The sequence below is a fragment of the Bemisia tabaci genome, chromosome 10, assembly GCF_918797505.1.
Source record: "Bemisia tabaci chromosome 10, PGI_BMITA_v3".
In the NCBI taxonomy this organism is placed as follows: Eukaryota; Metazoa; Arthropoda; class Insecta; order Hemiptera; family Aleyrodidae; genus Bemisia; species Bemisia tabaci.
Genome location: NC_092802.1, coordinates 23,659,879 through 23,685,864, shown reverse-complemented (window position 1 = coordinate 23,685,864; position 25,986 = coordinate 23,659,879). Strand labels below are relative to the sequence as shown.

General features: G+C 38.5%; 2 protein-coding genes across 13 annotated transcripts in view; one reads left to right on the top strand and one right to left on the bottom strand.

Moving 5' to 3' along the window:
• Positions 1-991: 991 nt before the first annotated feature.
• On the bottom strand, positions 992-5,222 carry ZnT86D (solute carrier family 30 member 7). Of its 2 annotated transcripts, XM_019059012.2 has the most exons (3): positions 4,925-5,222; positions 3,968-4,040; positions 992-2,956 (listed from the first exon to the last, which is right to left on the bottom strand). In XM_019059012.2, exon 3 carries the CDS (start codon positions 2,928-2,930, stop codon positions 1,854-1,856), a length of 1,077 nt encoding a protein of 358 aa, XP_018914557.2. In that variant the 5' UTR covers positions 2,931-2,956; positions 3,968-4,040; positions 4,925-5,222; the 3' UTR covers positions 992-1,853. The 2 variants fall into 2 exon arrangements, with proteins under 2 accessions (XP_018914557.2, XP_072161459.1); XM_072305358.1 differs by lacking the exons at positions 3,968-4,040; positions 4,925-5,222 and adding an exon at positions 4,321-4,445.
• A 3,207-nt stretch (positions 5,223-8,429) lies between these two features.
• The window catches only part of CASK (peripheral plasma membrane protein CASK), an 832,536-nt gene continuing 814,979 nt past the window's right edge, over positions 8,430-25,986 (top strand). For 4 of the 11 annotated variants that reach the window (XM_072305059.1, XM_019058931.2, XM_019058932.2 and 1 more), the window contains exon 1: positions 8,431-8,918. In XM_072305059.1, coding sequence (XP_072161160.1) covers positions 8,863-8,918 — 56 coding nt within the window. In that variant the 5' untranslated portion in view covers positions 8,431-8,862. Of the gene's footprint in view, positions 8,919-25,986 lie in introns of all 11 variants that reach the window. The other 7 variants (XM_072305060.1, XM_072305058.1, XM_019058935.2 and 4 more) reach the window with 2 other exon arrangements.

The following is a 25,986-nucleotide window of genomic DNA, read 5'->3' as shown; positions in this document are numbered from 1 at the left end:
GCAACGTCGCACATCGGCAGCCGAAGGTGAAAATACGGCTCGTGTTGTACACCTTACTGCTCTGTGTAATTATTTCAACGTAAATTGAACGTAAGGGACCCCTAGTTCGCGAATGACTTAGTGATAACACGCATTCACATTGCGCAAAAGAGCATGTGACCAACTTTGAGCGGTCATATCTCGGGAACTAAACGTTTCCCCGGGATGATCTTGTGCTCGTTAGAAAGGTGAGAATCTGAACTTTCATTTAGACTGGTTTTTGTTTAGATTCCGTCGATTCCACGATCGTGGCAAAATAAAAACTAAATTTTTGTGTCTATCAAAAACTGCTAAAACCGCGTAAGTGCCACTTAAAGCCAAGTAAACCCCAAGAAACTATACATCACTAGAAAGCTCTATTTAAGAGGAACATTTTAAAAAAAAGTTCATTGAAATCGGTTGAGATGCGGCGGAGATATGAATTTTTAAAGGTTTCCACTTTAAAAAATGGCAACGTCGCAACCCGGCGCTTCTAAGCAAAACGGCGACCGGTTTTGGGCGTCTCGGAAGCTACTGTATCACCCCAAGTGATCAAAATTCGAAAATTTTGCACAAACCAAGATTAAATTTCTTCATTATATGATACATTTCAGACACTGAATAAGAATTGCCGCAACAAAATGTGAAACAGAAACAAAACAGCTAGCAATGTTTCATAATTGAACACTTTTAGGATTTGTTTTATTCCTATCATTTGGCAGTTATTTCAATTTTCAAGACAACTTGGATTGGTTTCATGGGGCAGCTCAAAAAAATTTAAATCCTCAAAACCAGATTTATCTTTGAAAAAAACTAGGTTTCCATCATAAACTTACAACATTCTTACAACCTTATTCCATTCTTTGATTGCAATATACGACCACAAAGTATATTCTATCAAAGAAGATTGCTCTGTGGTGTCAAAGAATCTTTTCTCAATTGATTCGCTAGTTTGAATCCGAAGATTTTTGAAAGATATCTTATAATTCCAAGAATATTAGAAGGAAAATCCTTGTATTACTATGATGGGCTATCTCAGGAAAAAATAGAAATAATTAAGATGACCCATGTCTTAGTTTTTGACTGACTATTAAGATACTTGAATTGGAATAATAGTAACAGAAAATCCACCAAAACTTCTATTAGATTTCTCTCTCTATAATGTTCCGAGCTTTTAGAGCACCTGACTTTCATCAAATTGAGGTTACAGAATTCAAATAGTTTAAAATTCGGCACCTATCTTAAACTAGATTGTAAGGCAAATTGAAATTAACTCACAGTAAAAGGACCCTGCACAGAATACTAAGAAATTCAGTGCTGACTGAATTTTGTTTAAATATTTGATATGATGTTCTTCAGGACTCTCTGAGCATGATGAGATTTTAAAATCAAACTTTATACATGTCAATGTTAAGAAAAGCAGGACTGAAAAGTGAATTTTACCTATGCTTTCTTGAATTCTTGTAAAGATGTGAGATTGTCCTTGTGTGTATCTGTTCCCTGCGTTACACATCGTTATCATTTGGCAGAATTGGAATCTTTTTGTCTGGTTTATGATCCTGGCCAGCAACGAAATAAAGGCTCTTCTCCATCACCAATCCAATGTTCTACCGTTGCTAATAGAAAATGCATTGTGAAATGCACTTTTTGGCTTTGCTTATCTCTAAACTGGCACAGGGATGGTTTGATTACAAAAACTTCGGAGGTCTCAAAGGATGTCATCAAACAATACTGAAAATCAACCAACGTCTAATTCTTTGGTTTTCTGTGCAAAGTCCCTTTGTCATTGAAACAAAACTTGGGAAAACCTATCAACTGTGAGTTACAAGGATTTACTACATCGCAGTATAGTCAAGTTGAACATATAGTTGCTTTATACCAACTGATGCAAAAATTTTATGAGTATGACTAACTAAATATTTAGGATCAGCAGATTTAGAAACTTCTAATTTCAAAGCACCTACATATACATCACTACATAATGTCCAAAAATGCGGTTCTTGTATACTGTATACCCCTGCTAACTGCATAACTTTTTGATAGCACTGGGGCAATACATGATCTAACGCTACGGGTGTTCTTTGCATTAATACACAGTAGGAGTCTTTAATTAAAGAATAAATACTAAGGAAAATTAATAGAGCGATGCAAATAGAGCAGATTGGATCAGCGATCATCCACCCAAACCACTGCATCAGAACAGTAGAGACAATTACACCTACACTCCCAAGAGTATCAGCAAGGACGTGGAGGAAGACACCTTTCATAATTTGTGAATCATTTGAATCATGCGAATGTCCATGCGAGAAGTGACTATGACCATGGTTTGCATCATGGTGATTGTGACTATGGCCACCAGAGTTATGGTTGTTCATAGGAGCGTAGCCGTGGGAATGACCGTGGCCACCACCGCCATGTGAGTGGCCATGCCCATGTTGAAAAGCGTAGATACCAACTAAATTAACTAGGAGCCCTAAGACAGAGACAATGAATAACCTCTCATGCTTAATTTCAGGTGGCTCAATGATTCGCTCAACAGCTTCTGACATGATGAATAATGCAATGAATATTAAAAACAAACTCTGTGTGAAGCCAGTCAGAACTTCAATACGGACATAGCCATATGAGAATTTTTCGTTGGCACGCCATTTCATTATGACGGAGGCTACAAGACCTAAGATTAAACCTAGGCAATCAAAAAACATATGGAAGGAGTCGGAGATGAGGCCGAGACTGTTCGACCATATTCCATACAATAGTTCAACAAAAGCAAATGAAATGTTGAGGAGGAAAAATAGGAATAAGTTCCGAGAATTTTTATCAGAGAAAATAAGTCGAATATACCCTTGTAGCTTTTCTTTTGCTTGATAACTCAGCGAGGGGCCTGTGTCTCGATGTGATAATGGCAACATCTTTGCAAGAGTGTAAAACCAGTAATCTGAAAAAAAACAAAGAAAGTGTCATCAATTTGCTAAAAATGAAAATAATGTAATCTCATACAGTTGAATAAAATCGCTTCCCAAGAAACAAGAGCTATGGTTCACTCATCACACATCATTTCCCAACTTGTTGGGTATTAAATGTTGCGGGGCACAAAAAGTCATAGTGCAGCATCTCGCTATCTTTATACTTGAGTACTGATCATTCCAGCTTGCATCTTAAATCATCTCTGTACCTAAGATTCTAGGAAAATTGTTTCATTCTATTTGGGCTCAATGAGGTTTTTTTTTTTCATTCCACCGGTCACTTAACTACATTCTAAAACTGATTGATAGGTGATGACGTCACACCCGATGGAGCCACTGTCAATCGATTTATCATCCTGACCACTCCATTAAAAGGTTAGAGCTGACCTTTGGTACAATCATTCTTCACACTCTATCACATTCTTTGACCGTTCGTAGGTAAAACCAAACATCCGGAACAACAATAATGATCAAGAATGATTTATCGGAGGCAACTATGTGCCTAGATGAAGATAGATGAAGTACCACCAGTGGATTTGCAGATCAAAGATTAAAAAGAATCACAAGATTTTTCCAGATGTAAATATACTATTCTACAGAGGTTTGAACAACATATGCTTTGACTAAATCAAGTCAAGAAACTGAAAATTCAAAGGTAAACTCCCAAAATTTTGACTGGTGCCATTACTGAGTCCTCTGGTGATAAGAACGTTGATTATGATAGAGCAGATTCACTAATTTGGAAAGCACCCATATGGGACCTTCAAAAAAGTTTTGTTTTCGTTTGCCTTAGTCCTCCTTCAACTTAGTATCCAAAAATAAGTTAAGATAACTAAAAAATGTGGAGCAGCCCTCTACCTACAGAAAGCACCCATATGGGACCTTCAAAAAAGTTTTGTTTTCGTTTGCCTTAGTCCTCCTTCAACTTAGTATCCAAAAATAAGTTAAGATAACTAAAAAATGTGGAGCAGCCCTCTACTTACCAAAAGGAATTACTGTTTCCGTTAAAAGGTTTCAGAAGTCAGTTTTGGATCATCTCATTTTTAGTTCAGTTTTCTGCGGAAGAGATCAGAAACCAGATTCATTTAAAAGTGCAACATTAATAATTCAGTTAAAAATTTCTCTTTCTAAATCTAACTTCAGCGAGGTATAAAAGAAGCCCACTGAAGAGCGAAAGAACTCAGTGCAACCTTCTTGGAGATTACAATATGTGAAGTAGACATTTATAACACAGGGGAGAATTCCAGAGGGAAATCATGTATTTGCTGCAGTCTGAATAAAAATTGATGAGGATTATTTCCCCATAAAACTAAGAGGCAACTAAATTTTTACTTACAATAATTGTCAGCAACCATTTTTAATTAGAGCACTATACTAAGATGAATACAGTAAGGAAAAACTCAGACTGAGCTAAACAAGCTAAATCCTTGAAAGCTGATAGTATCATTAATTGTAAACAAATCTGAAGCAAGGTTACTTATCTGATCAATTTCAAAAAGAACAGATAAAAAGTGCATGCACACAAAAGGATATAGGAAATAACTTCAACACCGCGAAAAATAAAAGATGGTTTTTATCTTTCACAAAATTTATATGTTAATTAAATGTACTAAGGTGGGCATATTTCCAAAGCCTCCATACGTAAACCCTGGACAATATGGTTCACACTCATTCTCGACAAGGAGCCCAATTTATTTCCAGACATACAGCAGGTCCCAGTAGCACTGATGACTGCAGAATTAGGAAGCTTTTGAACCTTATCATGAAGCAAATGACAAGAGTTTTCATTAGGTAACTATTAAACGATGCTGAATTGGTAACAGCATGTTGATCCATCGTCTACAGTCCTACTGTGTGGAAAATGTAAGTAAACGTCGGAGCTGAAAAACGTGATTTCAATAAAATACGCAGAAATGAGCATCAATTATAATAAAACTTACAAACTGATGAGAATTAATAGCTGGAAACTTCAAAGATTTGTTCTTTATCATTGGCAAAAGCTTCTCCTGCTTGGTTAGGTTAGGTTCACCGTACCGTTATCTCTTCAATAATGAAATTCTTTACCACCACCATCTGCAATTATATCAATTCTTGCTGATCTGAGACTTTAGACAGTATCAACTTAAGTAAAACATTAGAATATAGTGTTTTAAATAAATGGAAAAGTAGGAATGAAATTTGCCGACTGACAGGAGTTGAGATTTGTTTACGTACACGCGAATGATGACGTCAAGGTTGTACCCTCCAATCTCTTTCGAGTTTCGTTCACGGGGTAAATCCACACTGTTGTCAAATTAATTCCCAACTACGCATTTTTTCCCCTGATAATCCTTCCTCACCAGGGTGGCATGAAACGTAAGAGAGAAATGAAAGATTGGAAATTTCAGTGAAATATTTCATGATATTTCACGAGACTGTGAAATTTATCATATTTTTTCAGGGGTTAGAGCGTGCTACCCGCACTCAACACACACAAAAATAGAGTCACAATTTCTACACTTTGCGAAACATGAAAAGGAACCGGCTTTTCTCAATATCTTTTAAAAATTTCTGAAATTTCATAAAATATTTCACGTGAAATTTCAAGATTTTATTTTTTCATGCAATATTACCACCCTGCTTCTCTCCCCGCCTCATGCATGATGAGCGGGGGAAATTTGCATTATACCAGAATTCGGTACCGTATCTATGATTTTGTTTTACGTCGTGCGCAATTGATTTAATCACCTTGTGGACCAGGTTGGAGGGACACCTTACTGTTAAGGAAAAACCCAGACCCACAAAATTGTTGAAAAAACTCGGAGTTTGTCATACAATAATGGTGTTCTTGCATGTGTCAGGAATTTGCGATTTAAGTGATTGTCTTATGTAAAGTTCGAGTAACACTAGAGCACGCATCACTGGTTTTCTCCGAAATCAATTTCCAAGCTCACTGATTGACTTTCCCTACAATTTTACATCTCAATGATCGCATTTTATCTACTTTAAAATAAGTAAGTATCTGTTGCTTCCATGTCTCTAAAATTTTATTCGAACTTTCGAAGCAACGAGTTCAGTTCAGCAGTATAAATCTCTCCGAGACAAGACAACAGGGCCGGATTTATATCTACTTATTTGCCGTCCATGGCCCGCCTGTATTTTGTTGCCCCCTAGTTTCTCATTATCGTTTTGAAACATCATTAAGATCTGATAAGATCCATCATATGGATGTATCGGAGGGGGGGGGGGGGTGTCAACATTAGAAAAAGTTCACGGAACTTTGTGCGAAAGTTAAGTTCTTCCTATCTCCCATCTTTGTGTGGACAAGGTCTTCCATTGATGAAAAATAAATTAAACAATTATGCAAGAACAAACATAAATGTAGTTTAATAAGTTTAGCTTCCGCCGCGCCGACCGCTCTGTGCATAGCGCAATGCGTGAAGTTTTCCTACATTCTTGTAGGCGCTACTAATAGGTATGCGTTTCGCACCGATCGCCGACCGTACCATGTTTGACGCAACGCGTGATGTATTCATGCAGTCTTGTTGGCGCTAATATGCGTTCATTTGGTTTCTCGTTTAGCTCGAATAATTAAAGGTGCTGTCTCCTGTATCACCGGAAGATGACAAAATTACTACATTTTTAATCTCAGGAAATGACAGATTTTGCCGTTTCTTCTCGTTAGTAAATTTTCTCTACTCCTGACTTTTTTTTTTTTGTTTTTGATCCCAAAATTCATAAAATCACACAATTTGCTGTCATGGGTCGCTGCCAATAAGACTCCGAGTCACAAGGCAACAATTTTCAAATTTTTCAATGTTTAGTTTTCACGTTCTTTAGATCAGACTCCCAGGTTTCATTTGACACCAATAAGTTTATTCAATCCAACGATTAGAACGCTGTCAGCTGACACTAGTAAGCGTAGTCCATTAGTAGCACCCATCCTCTGTTTGAACCCTCCTTTTTAATAGTTGTGAATTTTCAAATCGTGCGCTTGAAAAGATTATTTTCTTAACATTCGCGCGCCTTTTTCCGAGATCTAATCAAGATATTTTCAATGTTTTATTTTTGTTAGATTACCGATTCTCTGTAAAAAGCGTCTGTTCCACGCAAAAAAACTGGGGCTTTCAAACTCGCACTAATTCTTCAATGTCTCAGTCAATTCTGCACGAAATTATTTAAAAATCGCTCAAGATCTATTCTGTGATGTGTCCTGAAAACATGGGTTAGGTACCATCAATAATCGCCCGGCCGACGATTCTTGAATGGTAAGTCAACAGTTCCATCGATGAGCCTCTTTGAAGCCCCTACTTTGTGCGTGGGACAGAAGTTTAATACAGACCAAAGCGTTTTTTCAATTTTGTACAATTGAAATTTATAGAGGTTGCCGAAGCCGAAGTCAAAAAAAGTTCATAATTACTTTGAAAAAGTTCTAAAACCGGTCAAAATTTGAATTTCAAAATTTTCAAAGAATAGTTTGACTATATGTATTTATGTAGTAGGTTACCTAAAAAAAAAAAAAAAATCGTTCAAATATCTTCAATGGTTCTGGAGAAAGAGATATACATGAAGTTATGAAGATTTACATGCTTCAGCATAAAGGGACTACCCTTGATCCGGTCCTTGATAGAACAGACGGGGAAAATGAGAAAAAGGCGAGGAAGAGAAGGGTGTATACAGCATGGTGAGCGCCATTAGCTAGCTGTGTGTTCAACAGTTTCCAACAATTTTTGGGATCTTAAGGGGGGGGGGGGGGGAGGGTCCGCCAAGCGTTGCATAATTACTTAGAAGAGTGCGACTTCGGACTCCGAAGTTGCGTTACCTACGAAGAGTTACATGGGGAAGGGGGGTCAAAAATCCCGAAAAAGTTCGTGAACGCTCCCTTAGAAAATTAATGTGCAATTTAAACACGATGAGGACTTTTTTTAAGTCTACTGAAGTGAAGGTCGCCATGAAAACTACCTCTGGGAAATTGTGTACAACTATTTATCTAAAAGTCATTCAAATTTCGCTGGCATCATGAATCATTATTTTTTCTACCTCCCAGGAGAGTCAGGGCCGTTCCAAAAATGTTATGTAACGCTCTAGGGATGAGGAGGGTCGGGAAAAGCACCATGCCATTTTGTTCATGCGTGTCATAAGATACGAGCGTATGTCACATGCGTTAGGGGGGGGGGGGGGGGGGTGTCGCAAGGTCCCAAATTCAGCTTCGCGTATTTCATGGTCGACCCTTATGTCCGTCCAGGAAAGTAATTCCCCTAAATCTCCTTTCGTTTTCTCACGAAGTTGAATCGCTTGAAACCTGGAATCCATTATTTACTAAATTTTGACACACATGCGGCAACATCGATTACGGGACATGCGCAAGTGATAACAGATTGAGGTGTGACCGTTGGTTAGGATATTCACCGATAGGGGGCGTAGCGTTATCAATCCTTTCCCGTGATGCTGGATAGTGCCGCAAGGCAAGGGGTTCTTTCCAAGAATCAATCGGCAGTGCAAAAACAGCTGATCCAGCAGTGTACTCGCGTCCGTGCGCCGTGGTGTTACGGTGTGATGTGTGCGTCTGAAGCGTTCGTGAAAACAAGCGTTCTGTGCCTCAAATATCCAGAAACGCGATCGAAATTTCGTCTCGTCTCTCGTGTTTTCGGGCAATCGCGAGGTGTTTTCGGTTTTGTGTGATCTGCTGAGTGGAATAATCATCTTTTCCCATCCCAATTACCAGTTTGGAAGCACCGGTAGTGGTAACTTTTCTTGCGGTGATAAATCACGGGTGATATACTAGGTTAAGTCATTCGATTTTCGGTGTGCATTTTCCAAGTGCGTCCTTAGTTTTTGTGATATCGTAAGCAATTTTGCAATTTTGTGTTCTCCAAGTGTGACATCTGCAGCTTTCACCATGGCAGACGAGATTCTTTTCGACGAAGTCTACGAACTCTGTGAGATCATTGGAAAGTGAGTAAATGCCTGATAGAATTTGTACAACTTTTTGTTTACATTGAAATACTACTGTCTGTCGTACCCGTACCGTTTGTCAACTCAACCATCGCCTTCCTGCTGATTTTGTTCGAATCTCAGATGTCTAACAGGTTTTTCTAATTTGCCCTGGTTCAGAGATTTGATGATTGTTTCCTTTTTTGCATCGACAAACCTTATCAGTAAGAATGTAACACAGACTTCGCACACCAGAATGTTATGAAGCGTCTGAATGTCAAGCAGCCTTTTTATTATTGAGATTGCATTCAATCAGAAAGGATCTATTGCAAAATATCTTTTATTTGATCTTTTGACTCCTATCCCTTACTACATCCATTCACTTTTGGCTGGAAGAAATGGTCTGGTGCAACCAGGTTGTTGATAAGTCTGACTGTGATTCCAGCACAGTTGACAATTTCAAGCATCCAGTCAATGGTTAAATATTTACACATGTGTTCATGCAAATTGTGTGACTTGCACCTCTAAGTTCCCTTCCTTTCTTGTCAGAAATGTCGAGTTTGACTGAAGGAAAATGTGTGGCACGAAATCGCTCAGATGTCCTAAATCTCCACACCATCACTCCCATGCCAGACACTATGTATCGTTTCATGCATGTCCAGTTGAAGCTTCAGAAAAATGTTACACATGTCATGCACAAAATTCATGATGATGCCTTCTGGTTCTGGTCATTAAACTCTAAGAACTGGGTAGGTATTTTATGTACTGATGTACATGGGTCTATCTGTTTACAATTTGAATCTTCGGCAGAATTTTATGGCCAGAACTGCAAGGCACTGGGGTATAATTTTGTCCTCATAAGTAATGACAACAACATTACATCTGACCAAATGTCAGTAAAATCCCTCATCAAGAGATATTTGTTAGAAGTGGCAAGTGTAAATCTTCGGTCAACATTGTAGATCTTCGAAATTTTTCAGTTCTTCAAAATCTTCAACTTTTACTTCGCTTTAATCCACTGCGTAAGCTTTTACCGCAAAATTGATAACACTGATTGATAGATCCCTTCGACTCTTATATGTAGTGGAATGAATATTATCTCAGCATCCAAATTTATATCATAACTGTAAATACACAAGTCTACTCAATTTCATCGCTTGTATGTACATAGATTGGCACAACTCATGGTACATACTCTAGAGTATGATGTGGGGCATTAGATATATGGAAATTATTGTGCTTTGCAAGGCTCCTCTGTAAATTTTGCTTAGTAGTGATTTTCAATTCTAAATTTGGAGGAGGAATCATCAATATGCGTTTGTGGGTTTAATGACGCAAGATAAAATGATGTAAAGATATTACTAACTTCCTTGACAAGTCAAAAACGATTCACTTCTTAATTCGTGACAGAGTTTTGAAGAATTTTTTTTCATCATTTACCGATTAATTTAATTTCCTGGCAATCAACAGAACTATTGCTGATTTATAAAGCACCTACCTAAATAAGTAGTTGCTTCGCAAATCATTTGCTATTTACTGAGCGCCATGTACTTTTCAATCATGGGTAGGTATTGTTGGTAAAATTTCCAAACCACAAACCTGGGTTATTGGCGTCGAAGATATCCTAGCTACTGTGTGGTTCAGTGGAAAAACATGCGTCGATCCTTAAAAGCCCCAGCGATTTTCCTTCTCTGTGTGAAATATCACAAGTGAATATTTTAAGGCATGATGTTGATTTGTACTCCACTCCATATAAAAGTAATTCAGCAGAGAGAATTTTAAAACCCCATAAGTAGGGTACTGGAGTTTTTCTCTGCACGCACACGCACACTTCCTTAGTCCATAGCATATTCCCAAAAATTAATCTTCATGATTCAGAATTCAGAAGTTTTCCACCGTTAAGAAGCTGTAAACTTCTCATATCTAAATGAGCCGTCGATCATCTATTCACTACTCTACGAACAACTGTTTGTTTGTAACTTTGAGGAAGGAAGTAGATTGAAAGTAAGCATAAATAAACATTATCCACAGAATAGTGTGCTTCCTAGCTTTAAATAAGTAGTAAAATTTAGTAAATTTATAATATAGTAAAATTTTAGTAAATTTATAATATAGTAAAATTTTAGTAAATTTATGATATAGCAAAATTTTAGTAAATTTATAATATAGTAAAATTTTAGTAAATTTATAATACCTATAGTAAAATTTTAGGAAATTTGTAATGTAGTAAAATCTTAGTAAATTTATAATGTAGTAAAATTTTAGTAAATTGATAATATGGTAAAATTTCAGAATGGTGACTAGTAGTTCTATCCCAAGCAATGTAAATTACACGAGTTGTCTAATGATATAATTTTCTTTGAGAAGGAGTGGAGGATATAATTATTAAGGAGCCCTCTTTTTCTCTCATTGAATCTTTGAAATGATAAAAATCGTCAAATCGGTTACAGTGGCCAATGAAAGTTTCTTTATCACAATTTAATTTACCATATCTCAGTTTGAAAGTTCCCAGTTCAGAAAAATTCCAGGCCAACTCATGTGAAATACGCAAATAATCAGTTCCTAGTTGACACCCACTTTCCATGTATGCTATATCACACCAAAAACACTTCCGTGTAAAAATGACCCGCCAAGCTAAAAATATAAATATTCGTCGCCTCAAAAGCAATGATATCAAATGAAGTAGACGCCAAGCAAATTTCCTGAATATAAATTGTAAGTTTCTCCTCCCTTCAACATTATTACCGGAAAAACGAAAATTATAGACAAAAAAAAATAATTTAAAAAAGGGATACAAATTTATCACCTTTTTTTGTAGTACAATTGTACAAAAAAAATGATAAATTTGTATCGGTTTTTTTAAATTATTTTTTTTTGTCTATAATTTTCGTTTTTCCGGTAATAATGTTGAAGGGAGGAGAAACTTACAATTTATATTCAGGAAATTTGCTTGGCGTCTACTTCATTTGATATCATTGCTTTTGAGGCGACGAATATTTATATTTTTAGCTTGGCGGGTCATTTTTACACGGAAGTGTTTTTGGTGTGATATCATGAAGTTTTTCGTATAAATGATCACAAACAAATAAAAGGAGCAGAATAGTCTGATTTTTATACCTAGGTACTTTTATTTCGTTTTCAATCTAAGAGAGATTTGAAAACTTCTGCAGTGTCTGATAGGGTATAGGTATTGATGAGCACTTGAAAGGTGCCTAATTAATGAAATATAATGTAATTTCTTGACATTTAAAGCACATTTTTAATAAAAATATTGGCCCGAATTTTAGCATCTTCCTCGATTCGAGACCTCGTTTGGATCACCTCCAACTTTCCTCAAGGGACTATCGCTGGAGGAAGTCTCGAGATTTTCGTAAGGGAGGTCCTGACGCCCCTTTATGGAGATCTGAGGAAACTTTAAAAAAAGTGATGATTCTTTTTTCTGGCTGTAATTTTTTCACCAGGTGGGCGAGAAAAAAAAGCGTAGAAGGAAATTTTTTCTCATTGTCTTGATTCTCCTTCTTTTTCTAGAAACATTTCCATAAATTTATGCTATATTTTCCTTTAAAGAGAGACTAGAGGTCATGGATGTCCACTTTTATCCAAGCTGTCGATCATTCATCAAGTCATACTGAGCTGCTGTGTTCTTATTTCTTTTTCAAAAAAGACTTAAGAGAACTCCAGTCTTGCTTCTGAAATGACTTGAGTGACACGCTTTTGGAGACGACATAATTATGCCTTCATTGTCATTTACGCACTTATTTCGTCAAAAAGGATGTGAGCGGCCTGAGGCTTTTTGCCTCATAAACCTATGTACATTCTGACAAGAAAAGACGTACGTGGCTTTCGGTTAATGTTCTAGAATGGCTTAAGGGGCATTTTTTTTTAAACGAGCTAAGTCATCCGATCCTGTATTTTTATTGTTCAAGTAAGATTTACAAACTAGGTTTTTTTTTTTTTTTTTTTTTTTTTTTTTTACATGACTTGAGAGCCACGCTATTCCAAAACGACGTAAGTTCTGATTGGTCTGTGGTTAAACTACCCAACACTGAATTTTCGGTTTTTTAGTGAGAAAAATTTCTGAGTAACTCATTATTCCTCCATCCTTTCCTCTCATCTCTAGGTGCCTCTCTACAAAATAAACACAAAAATTAACACATCGGATCAAACGTGGCCATACTTTTTCAGTCAAATGAAGCCAAGAAAGGATAAATAATGGATCTCAGATTCCCAACAACGGAGAAATGAGTCTTACAGGAACATACTTAAAAATAATTTCCACTGGTTAGGCCTCCAAAGAAATGAACTCCTTGAGACAATTAGAATTTATGTATCAGGCAAAATCCAGTGATAGCATGGGTACCTGGTATTGCTAAAACAGTGATGAACTATTTGAAAGCATGCACAAGGACACTAACAAAAATATGGACACGCATCCTTTGACATTGTGCACCTTGACCCTCAAAAAATAAAATAAAATTACCATAAAAACTAGAAAAGAAACGAATTAATGAGAAATGTTTTTAAGGCAGGGTAGAATTAAATGAAAAAATAAGTATTACCTACTTGAGTAGTCTATTCACAGATCCTGAAGTAACATAGATCAATTTTGTACGTCAAAAAAAATTATTTGATTGAGGAATTCAAATGTTACTGAGGAGAGGGAAAGAGATCACTTTTAACTTATGCGCACCTTCACCAAACTCATTATAGCAAAGCAGGTACTCAAACGAAAATGCATGTTTCAAGTCAAGGTTGACAAGGAGCTTAAAAGAAAAACTCTGTGCTCTGGAAGAGGGAAAGTTGAAAAGCATGATGTCATAAATACTCACAGGAAATTGAACTCTTTCCACGCGATATTGTAGAAGATTTGAAGGATGAGAGCGTATATGGATAAGAGAATTCAGAGGCTGATGTGTTGCGTTGAAATTGACAGCTGTGGACAATCAATCCATGGTCTCCGCAAATTTTTGAATATCAAATCAGCGGAGAACCATGATTTTTGAATGAGACAGCCATTAGCTACCTATGCAAACTGACAAGGTAAATTGCTTTCTGAAAAGGCAGCTAAGAATTGGCGATCTTGGTAATTTCTAGAATATGACGCTTGATGAGAATAGCATTCAAACCATGTCCCTTTGCTGCGACGAGATAGGATTAGCGAATAGGACTCAGCAAGTACAGATTCTGGGTTCACTTTAATAACTTAGGGCCGGGATCAAACCACGCACATCTTGATTTCAAAGAAGTTTAAGCACTTAACATACCAACCCAAAGAAAAGCATCATGATAACAAAGTCCTTGATTATGCAATCAGTTCGGCGCCTGATGCTGTTAGAGCTTGCTCATCGCATGTTGAGACTAATGTCAATTTTCTGATCAGCTCTGAATCAGCACCACTTAATAACACGTTAATACATGATAACAGATGGCACCATTGGCGAGTTGTGACAAGAACAATACAAGAGCTTTATAGAAACATTACACTCAGCGAGCTCAACAACGCAACGCTTACTAGAATAAGATCAGATTTTCATGAGCGATACGAAACACTTTCAATGCAGACAATGATCATGATTTTAGAGGCCACGTTGAAAACTAATAGTAAATCATGTTCAGTATCTGGAAGACGAAGAAGAATATCATCGTCATAGTCACAAATCAGTTTAATACAGTGTCGAGTGCTTAACATTGACTCGATAGAACTTGCGCTTGTGGAGACCAGCTGCCAACTCGGCGAATCACAATCAAGTGAGGGTATCGTTTATAATGCTTGATAAGTTACCTGAGAGAAAGAGATATTCCTTTCCTATAAATCACATGTAGATAGTACAGTAGGAATGAAATAATAAACCATGGGGTTTTATGGCTAGTACCTAGTTGAGATTGAGACGCGGATGTTTGGATGTGGCTACACCATCAACTTTTTCCGAAGAATAGGTAAACCACGCACTTCCGAAAATTTCCACTCAGAATTCATGATGGTATAAAGGTACATGATGATGATGAAAATAAGTAAGAGAAAACAAAGGCTTAGTCAAAGCATAGCAACAGTATAGGTAAAGGGGCTCTAGGTTTGTAGTCTGTATCAGCTGTTTCCTCAAAGACGATTGGGGTCCGGTGGAAGCTTCAAGTGCTTGAACTATGATTATTTAGGACTAAATCACATTTAGCAACATATGAACTACAGAGAAAAAGAATTAATAACTTTAAAACGATTACAATTCACACGTTTTTTGACAATAATTGACACTTGACACTGAACACCTGTGATAACAATAACAAAACCACGAATGGCCGCCGTGCCGTAATGGCATGCGAACTCTAGCGTCAGAAATAACTTACGACCCGGGAACTTATGAAAGAAGCCGCTAAACTTTAATATATTCCGAATAAATTCCCAAATTGTTCTTTTATTGACACTGAATGAGTTTATTCAAGTGTTTTTGTTTTGATTTGATAAAAAAAGCGCGCTAACAATGAGAATCGGCAGCTATAACCAGGCCAGGAGTTCTAGAAAACGAAGGAAGTCCGGTAGCGTTTTATAATCTTTAAAACGTCATATCTTCGTTAATAATAAGTTTTGAAACATCAGACACCAAAAATTGTGACCTTTGAATCTTGAAGAATCATCATGCCAAATTTCAACATGATCCTTTGAGTAGTTTTTTTGCTACGGGGTGATAAAAGTTAAAAAGCAGCGAAAATCGGCAATTAACGAAGGAAGTCCGGTGGCGTTTTATAATCTTTAAAACGTCATATCTCCGTTAATAATAAGTTTTGAAACATCAGACACCAAAAGGTATGGCCTTTGAATCGTGAGGAATCATCATGCCAAATTTAAACATGATCCTTTGAGTAGTTTTTTTGCTACGGGGTGATAAAAGTTAAAAAGCAGCGAAAATCGGCAATTCCTAATATTTTCTGTAATGTATACCGTCGACCGACGGTTATCGGGTTATCGCCCCGCGTGTGTGTGGTTGCTGCAGAGTCGTTTGAAGGCGTTTTCCGGTCTTACTCTGGGAGGTTTTATTTGGTTGTTCTCCTTATATTTATATTTTTAGCTTGGCGGGGAGATCTACCGATCTCCGTGATACACCCTATAGCAGTGGGGATTCTTGAAAGTTGGCAGCACATTTTTATCTCCATTTAAACCATGTAAAACAATCGATTCTTGGCGAAGCAGCTTGGCTCACCTAAAATCGATATATTTTATGGATTTAAATGGAGGAAAAACAGTGTTGCTAACTTGCAAAATTGCTGCTGCCCTTCAGTGCTGAGGAAGAACGTCGTTTGACTATTCGAGTGTGCCGTATATCCCCCGATAACTGAAGAATTTTTGAGAAAAGTTATCCATATTTTTCCTTCAATTTTTCAAACACTCCAGACCCCCCCCCCCCTCTTAAATTGTCCCTCCTTTCGACATTTTTCAGAACCTTTCCACATTTCTGGCAGCCCGGGCGCGTGATCGAGCATTTTCTGCACGCCTGCACCAGTTGCATGGCGTGAGTTGCAATACATCGATTGTTATGTCATTTAAACATATGGTAAAGAATCGATTATTTAGTTATCGATCCTTTTCCATAGGTTTAAATGGCATAAAAATTGATGTATCGCCAAGCACGCCACGCCACTGGACTGCACCTTTAAAAATCTTGTTGGCTACCCGCTCATTTAACTATCCATGCGGTTAAGTGAGTGGTTTTTACAAAACTAAGAACGGTTTGCACCCCTAAAGTCGGTTGGAAGGGTTAATGAACCGTGATCAGAACAACCAGCAATAATGCAGCAAGCAGCTCATTTACGCAGGAACTGAAGGGTATCACGGATGAAGAAGTCAAATGAAGCTGATGAGAATATTACACTGAAAAAAATGAGTTAGCGTCAGATGACTAAAAATGGTTTCTATACACTAACTCAAATTGTGTGATTTGGACACACATGATTTTTGGTTTCTGTACACTAACCACTATTAGTGCTGGGAACTAATTCCGCTACTCTAATTCGCATTCGGTAGGGTTGGGTCAACCTAACCTCAAAACTGAGAGAGGAGAAAACGGCTTAGCGAATGATAACTGGACCATACTTTCAGGAAAAGAAGATTTCTTAAAAGATGAGAGGTAAAAATCAACTGACCGGTTCCAAATGAACGACAGAGGAAAGGAATATCCCATAGGTATGTGCAAGTAGACAGAATTATCCTTTAGAGAGACACACACTCACACATGAAACGGTAGCGAATGTTCACACTGAATAAACATATCTCGTCCGAACACTTGAGATATTCTTTTGAAATTACGGGAGAAACACGAACTATAGAAGTAAGCAGTAAGTTCACAGATTTTCGTAAAATATAAACTGAACGCGGAACGCTTTAATCGCAATTTAATATAGAAGATTGACGACTCCAACGAATATCATGCTTGTTTACGTTTTGAATCGAACAGACGATTTCTAACCTTAACAGGTTTATTTATGTTGCTTTCGAAAGTTTTCAAGAAAGAGAGGACACTATATAAATCATACCGGGAGTATTTACATTGTCAAACGAGCCCGAAATTTCACATTTTAATTGATTTTCACGAGCTGACGCGATTGAGGCTGTTGTACCGACGCCACTTTTTCGAAACTAAATAAATGTAACGGACAATGTGGCAGTTAGTGTTGAGGGCGAATTAGTTTGACCCGAAGGTGAATTTGTCTTACCACAGCGCTAATTTTACAGCTAGTGCTGTTTTCCAATTCTGGTTCGCGCTCTAGTAAAGTCAAGTCAGCGTATGAAGCGAATTGATTGGTGCTTCAGTACAATAAATTAGTTCTGAAGCCTAATTTTGATTCTACTTGGCGAGAACTTACCAAATTAGTTCTCAACGCTAACTACTTTTTTTTCAGTGTATGCCATCAGCCTGTCATTTCAAGCAAAACGTAAGGGGTATGCTTTATGAAAAAATCGAATACCATCTCGTAAGGCTGCGAACCCGATGGAATTTGTGGAACTGGTTCCAATTCCAGAGATTGCTGTTCCTGAGATCAAGATTTCGTCACCTGCCGGCGAAAGGATCACAAACGCTTTGCGACGTTCCAAAATTTCCGGCGCAATTTTATTTTTTTAAAGAGAAATTGTTCAACGAAGCTGTCCGAAAAATTCACTGAATATTCTTTGTGCTGCCGATAAAATTCAGTGAAATCTTTAAACAGATTCAACCAACAATTTCTCTGCACAAAAATCAAATGGCGGCGGAAATTTTGGAACGTCGCATGGCGCTTGTGATACTTCGGACGGAAGGTGACGATTTGTGGACTGGTTCCGGCCCTTTGGATCGGTCCCGAATAATTTTTTTCGGTTTGAAAAAGTTTCCAAAGTTTTAATTTTTTTCTTTTTCTTTTAACGGCGCCCAACTTACATTTAACTGTATTTTCTTTCTCATCGTATTGAAAAATCGATAAATCCGTCTGTTTCCCGCACATTTTCCTCTTTTTTGAATTCGCAAGTCGTACACTGGAAAAAAAAAAAAAAAAAAAAAAAAAAAAAAAAAAAAAAAAAAAAAACTTATTGGATCTAGAGTCCATACTCTTGAAAACATTGACAAGAAAAAGTACTCTTGATTAAATCAGATTTTTGCTTAAATCAAAAGGAAATCCGCTCAAATTAAGGGGCTTGGTTCTTGATTTAAGCAAAAATCCGATTGAACCAAGAGTATTCTTTCTTGGCTGTGTTTTTAAGAGTCTGGACTCTAGATACAATGTGTTTTTTTTTTTTCTAGTGCGTATTAAAAAATCGATAAATCCGTCTGTTTCCCGCACATTTTCCTCCTTTTTGAATTCGCAAGTCGTAGGTAACTATCGATTTATTCGCACCAAAAATCAGGAAATTGTATTTAAATTTCAAGAAAATGCGCAATGAAATTTTAGTAGACACTCTGAATCAGTCCTGCGAGATGAAGATTCCGTAGATGAATTTGTACACTCCTCTGAACGAAACAAAATGATTAAACTCAGCGCTATACTGCTGTGCCAAGGAAAATCGCCGTATGGACCTTTAGGCGTTGCGAAATTTCCCTCAGTAAATCACGAATTTTCGGGAAAATTCGTAAATATTTTTCTTCCAAGTTTACAGATAATTTTGTTTGTAACTTTACCGAAAGTTCTCGAGAATTTATCGGAAAAATATTCATAGCTTTCTTCAAAAAAGAATAAGGAGAGAATTAAAATAAGGGTAAACAAGGCTAAAACATTAAAAACACTAAAAGGCAGGACGTTTCGAGCTGTTACCAGCTCATTTTTAACTGCAAAAACACATAAAAACAAGTAAAAAACAACGTGATAACGGCTTACGGATCACGTGTTTATGTTACAACGGCCGGGGTCAGGTTGCCACTCAATTTTTTACTTGTTTTTATGTGTTTTTGGAGCTGAAAATGAGCTGGTAACAGCTCGAAACGTCCTGCCTTTAAGTGATTTTAATGTTTTAGCCTTGTTTACCCATATTTTAATTCTCTCCCAATTCTTTACTCGTATATTTGGGCATGTTTTTGTGCTTTATCTTTTACTCAAAAATAAACATTTTATCGAAGGATATTCGGCAATTCTCGAATGTTCATACGGCGTTTTTTCCCTAGTACGACAGTATAGTCAGTTCGGTTTTACAAGGCATTTCCGTCCCCTGGTTCTCGGGTCGATCCTCTATCACTGGATTGGGTTATTTTTTTGTCGTATCTTTGTAGGCGAGTCTGTTGCTTATTGCTCACAACTGTCATCCCGAGGAAAGTTATTTCCTGCGAACTCTATTTTGTGGAATTATTGCTTTCCACGCCGCGCGGATACTTAACCGGGGAGTTATAAATGGGTGTGTTTATTAGAGGTCTCGCTCTCGCTGCGGAAGAATCGGGTTGACAGAATTGGCTTGTTTACACGCGCGAACGATCGTACTGGAGCTTTTGCGCACTTGATATACCCGGCCGAAAATGCCGCACCGGTCAAGAAGTGTACGGAGAGAATGGAGATGTTGCATGTGTGAGGAATTTGCGATTTGACTGTTGATTCTTATGTAAAAGTTTGCGAGAAACACGATGGTGCCACTGGTTTTCTCTGAAATCATCTCCCAAGCTCAAAAAAAGCTCTCAAGTTGAGGCCAAAATGGAGGGGATATCCCACGCTATCCTGAGAGTCCACATCTACATCAAGACAAACTCTCCATGTACAGATAGGGAGCAAATACATTGACAGGGCTACCACTTTATTTGGGGACTCCAAAACTGAAAACACGGCAACCCTGTTAATGTATTTGTTCCCTATCTTTGCATGGAGAGTTTGCCTTGATGTAGACGTGGACTCTCAGGGTAGGGTGGGATATCCCCTCCATTTTGGCCTCAATTTGAGAGCTTGGGAGTTGATTTCAGAGAAAACCAGTGGCACCATCGTGTTTCTCGCGAACTTTTACATAAGAATCAACAGTCATGCATGCAATTTACATACACAAGAACCACACAGATATACATTAATCTTAGACGCATGAGAGCCCTTTTTTCCGGAAACTTCGGGGTTTGTGGATCAAAGTACGCTTTGACTTCAAGCAACTATTTTAACTCCCCGAAAATCAGATTGCATACTCGACGAAATGAAGGAACTTTAGTATCGCGGCGCGGTGATCTATACGAAAGTGTCCAATGGATCGCAAGACAGGGCAAGAATTGAACCGAGTTCACCCGAAGGGAACCAGCCCAACCCTTATTGAGTTGAAAGTGAGAAAAAGAGGTTTGAAGTTTTATTATCATGCATGAGGCTCAATGTAGAAAATAAAGTTTAACCCCTCTTTTCACAAACTAATTTCTTTCTGTTTTTCGACATCGAGTTTTTGGCAGGGGAAAATATTCGGCTAGTGGAACTCGAAAATATTCTTAACTCAATTTTTTCGAAAATGCCGGTTGGTCCCTTTCTGATAAACTCGATCCTCTTATAGAACGGAATGAGATTTATTCTCATCAAAATTTCATACAAATCAGTTGAACTTCTTGCTAGAGCCCATCATAATCACTCCATAAACTAGAAATTAGAGCGGATAGTTTCAGTGAAACTAATCTGTAAGTACTATCCGCTCTCTCGCTCTCTCTCTTTCTTTCTCATAGGTTAATACGGAGCTATACAAAGTCAACGTCGTATCCGTATTTATTTAAAGCCGTAAGTGCAGGCGTAGTTTCAGGCAAGACAGCAGTAAGTGACATTATTCCTCCAGGAAAACAGTACTTTTAAGTAAAGTGTCGCCCTCTTCTGCCAATTCGGAAATGAGTTTGTTGGGTGTCCAAAACAGAACCACGTATGTATGCAGAGGACAGCACTGCCGTGCTAAGGAAGAACGCCGTATGAACCTTCAGGCGTTGCCAAATTTCCTCTGATAAAGCACGGATTTCCTGGTTAAAATATGAATATTTTTCTTCCAATTTTTCAGATAATTTCGTTCGCAATTTCGCCTTAAGTCCCCGAAAATTTCAAGGAGAAACTTTCATAACTTTTCTCAACAATGACCAATTTATTGAGGGAAATTTGGCAACTTTCAAATGTTCATACGGCGTTTTTCCTTAGCACGGCAGAGCACTTGTGCGGCGAACGACGAATCGACGGCCAATGGAATTGAAAAGAAAAGATCCCTCCTACTCGCTTTTTTACAGCTTGCGTTGTAGGTATTTTTAATTTCAGTCTGACGAAAAAAGACCGAGCTGAACTTCTAATCCTCGAAGTCCATTTTCAAGTTATTCTATCGCGTGAAGTTGCCAGGTATGCGGAGTGTTCTTCTCTGTCACTCCTGCCCGTAAATTAACGGGCCATTGATCTGTCTTATTTGATGACCTCTCTGCGGTAAATTCCACATAATTGATAGCCTCTTTGCAGCAAAGTGTCCTCAATTATTGGCGACCTTTTTGCGGTCGAGTGCTCTTAATGTTTAAAGGGCTTGAAGGAAACGCGGAGCAAATAGCCTACGATGTATAGATCCGGTGCCACATAGGGCGTTATGCGCCAAACCTGCCGCGCTAGAAGTAGGTACCCAGAGATGGAAAGTTAAATTTCACGTTTTGAAATTTCGTACGGCTCGAATTTTCACGAAAGTTGAAATTTAATAATTTATTTTAGAATTATTGATTAAACTTTTGGAGGTCTGAAAGCGTTTCAGATGGTCTTTCTGTTGATGCCGCGGTATTATGCTACTCTACTGAAGGTGCCAGACACGAAGAGGGGGCAAAAAGGGGAGTTTAGAGGGAAGAATCCCAACCTAGCCTCTAAACTAAACGAAAACATTTGCAACGCGCGAATGTTTTAGGCTTGGGGTAAAAAGTTTCAAAATTTAGAATCACTGGTTCTAGGCGTTTCTTAGCCTCCTAAATGTATCCCAAAAGTTTCAATAAATTTCATGAAATTTCACTCGAATAAATTTTATGAAATTTCATGAAATTTCACTCGAATAAATTTTATGAAATTTTCCATCTCTGGAAGCACCACCTGAGGAAGAGTAACGCACAGTGGATCGAATCAACCAGAGGGGTCGGACATGAAATTTTTGACTAAAACTGCAAATTTTGATATTATTCCGTCACATGCTAAATTTCAATGGGTGCCTCTGGAAGAACATTTCACGAGGAAACCAAAGAACTCACTTTTAGAATCAAAATTATATATGGACGGAGTCATGAGCGTTTAAGTTTCCAAATTTTGACCAACCTCTACTATTGTCTCATCCACTGTGAGCCGCGGATCGACGATCCCTGGCGGGGTCTAGGGTCTCCCCTCACACAATAAATTGGAAACCTAGCTAAACTGAGACGCGAACCCCGGACCGCGAGGCTGAAGTTTGGAGGGCGCGCTGGGTTTTGGTCCCTTGAGCCGGCGCGGCGCACAGTGGATCGAGTCAATAGGAGAGGTCAGGCAAAATTCGGAAACTTGAACGCTCATAACTCTGTAAAACTTCAAGGTTTTAAAAGTAGCTCTATTGGTTTCCTCGTAAAATTTTCTTCTAGAAGCACCCCGTGAAATTTAAAATGCGACAAAATAAACAAAAAAAAATTAAGTTTTTAGTCAACAATTTCATGTCTAGGCCTCTCTGATTGAATCCCTACCCTACCCTACCCTCGAACTCGATCCATTGTGCGACGAGTTTGAGGATGAGGTCGGACATGAATTTTTTAACTGGATTGCATTTTGCAAAAAGGAACCACTAGCATTGCAATGATGCTAAGATTGTGCAACTTCATCTTTTGCAATAAAATTGCGGAAATCGTGAAAAACTATGAAATTTAGATGGTAATTTTTGTCTTAAATTTACAGTTTTTAGTGAGTAAAATAGAAACTATTTTTTTTTTTTTTTTTTTTTTTTTTTTTTTTTTTTTTTTTTTTTTATTATTATTGAGAGTTTAGTGGCTTCTATTCCTTTAGGAATCTACAGCCATCTATAGGCACTATTTATTGTCCGAAGACATCAGGGAGTTTGGTAGACATCCATGCTCGGGCTTACAAATTTTCACGGATTAAGAGAAACTATTAATGGATAATCGAGTTTTTCCTCCAAGACAAAAGAAGTTGCACAATCTTAGCAACATTGCAATGCAGTGGTTCCTTTTTGCAAAATGCAATCCAACTAAAACTGCAAATTGTCACGTTTATTTCGCCGCATTTTAAATGTTAAGAGTAGCTTCTAGAAGAAAATTTTACCAGGGAACCAACGGAACCACTTTGAGAACCTCAAAGATTCGTATGAACGGCGTTATAAGCTTTTAAAGTTTCCAAATTCTGTCCGACCTCTCCTATTGACTCGCTCCACTGTGCGGCGCTGCGTTCCCTGCCGCGACCTATTTCCAAGCTCGGTTTACCCGGTCGCGTAATCATGAGGAATGCGGAAGCGAACCGAGACAGCATCGTTGAAACGTCGCATCCCCTATTGTTCCCCGACTTAAATAATTATTAATTCCGTCCTGCAAACAGAGGCCTCTCGGAACGGGCACGCTTTGAGTCACAATCCCTTCGAGTCCGCGTTGTTAGATTTAATGAAAAATAAAGCCGCGTTGCTCGTGGAACATCTCATGAGATTCCATGTGAATTGTTTCGTGATATTTTATGAGAGACGCGACAGAGTTGAAAATAGAGTCCCTTTATACCCATGAGTTAAGACATCTCGATTATCAGCTGGCTTGGGCTGGCCATAGTGTAACAAAAGTGTGCACCCAAACAAACGATATGGAGCGACAAGGAACAAGGAATCCTGCGATGTCTGTCATCCAAAAACAACACCACCAACAAAACTGATCAAAACCTAACCAAAGAAAATTGCAATACAATAAAATGAGATTAAATTGTGAATAATTTCTTAATCCATTTTCATTTTGGTGCGATGAAAGTAACAATTTACTCTTGATAAATCTCAATCAGGTAATATTTTCATTATTGTTGTTCACATTCGAGCCACCGCCATCTTGGCGCACTCTTTTGTGACTCCATGAGCGAGAACCAATCAGAATTGGATTTTTTTTATGCCACTTTTAGTTGTCTCTGAGCCCAACCAAGCCTGACCAGAATTGAGATGTCGTAAGTAACTATGGGTATAAAAGGACTCAAGATATTCCATGAAAGACGCGACAGAGTTGAAAATACGATTGTTCATTGAAGAGACCCTTTACAGGGAGAGTTAAGAGAATGCGGCTCGTGAATGTTACAAACAGGAATGAAGATTACACAAATTGAACGTTTTTTGAACCACTATCTCTGGCTCTTCCATAAAAGCACGTATCTGCATTGGGAAACCGATGGCTCCCATGTCGTTTCTAAAATGAACCAGAAATAGTGGTTCCTCATTACAGAATGCGATCCAGTTCAACAACCACCACCATTTTTCATCGTCCCAATACGATCATTCCTATAGTCATTTCACATTTGGATTACATCCTGCAATGAGGAACCACTATCTCTGGCTCTTCCATAAAAGCACGTATCTGCATTGGGAAACCGATGGCTCCTATGTCGTTTCTAAAATGAACCAGAAATAGTGGTTCCTCATTACAGAATGCGATCCAGTTCAACAACCACCACCATTTTTCATCGTCCCAATACGATCATTCCTAGTCGTTTCACATTTGGATTACACCCTGCAATGAGGAACCACCATCTCTGGCTCATCCATAAAAGCACGTATCTGCATTGGGAAACCAATGACTCGTATGGTGCTTCTAAAATGCACCAGAAATAGTGGTTCTCTATTGCAGGATGCGATCCAGTTCAACAACCACCACTATTTTTTATCGTCCCAATACGATCATTCCTAGTCGTTTCACATTTGGATTACACCCTGCAATGAGGAACCACTATCTCTTGCTCTTCCATAAAATCACTTTTCTGCATAGGGAATCCAATGGAATATATGTTGTTTCTAAAACGAGCTAGAAATAGTGGTTCCTTATCCCAAAATAGTCCATTTATCGAGGCCGGAAGTACGGATGGGCCCTCGGGACCAGGGTCAAGGGACACTACTTAAGTCATTAATTACGGCTAGCGGGACGAGCCCGAAACCGCGAGCCGAATCCCTTCAGCTCTCGTCACCGTCGCGTCGCCAACCCGAAAGCTAAACGGAAAAACGCGTTGTGGACACAAGCGACCTCTTGTTTGCTCTCGAGTACATACCGATCTACGTCTTGCGGTCGCTGATGTTTCTATTCCATCACCCCGTCCGTCCTCGTCCCTTTGATACCCCCCCCATCCCCCCTTCCCTCCCCCTACCTCCCCCCTCCCCCACCCCTCTTACTCCTTTCCCGAGGCGATCCCAATCCCTCTAATTTTGACGCGAGCATTCCATTGTCCTGTCTTCGATTGCGGTTTCCACGAGACGTCCGGGGCGACGACGACGCTTCGCGGTTAATGAGTCTTCCGTCCGCGAAATATTTCGTCGCTCCCCCGATGAAAGGACGTATCCCCGCCTCTATACGAGCCAAGGAAAGCGTGGGGGTATGCGGGAGGGAGGGCCTGTCCGGAATTGTAGTTAGGTTTCTACGTCGGCGGAGTCGGTGGAAGAATTTCGCCTCGGGGGATCTGCGCTTTGATTGGTCGCTGATGGGAATTG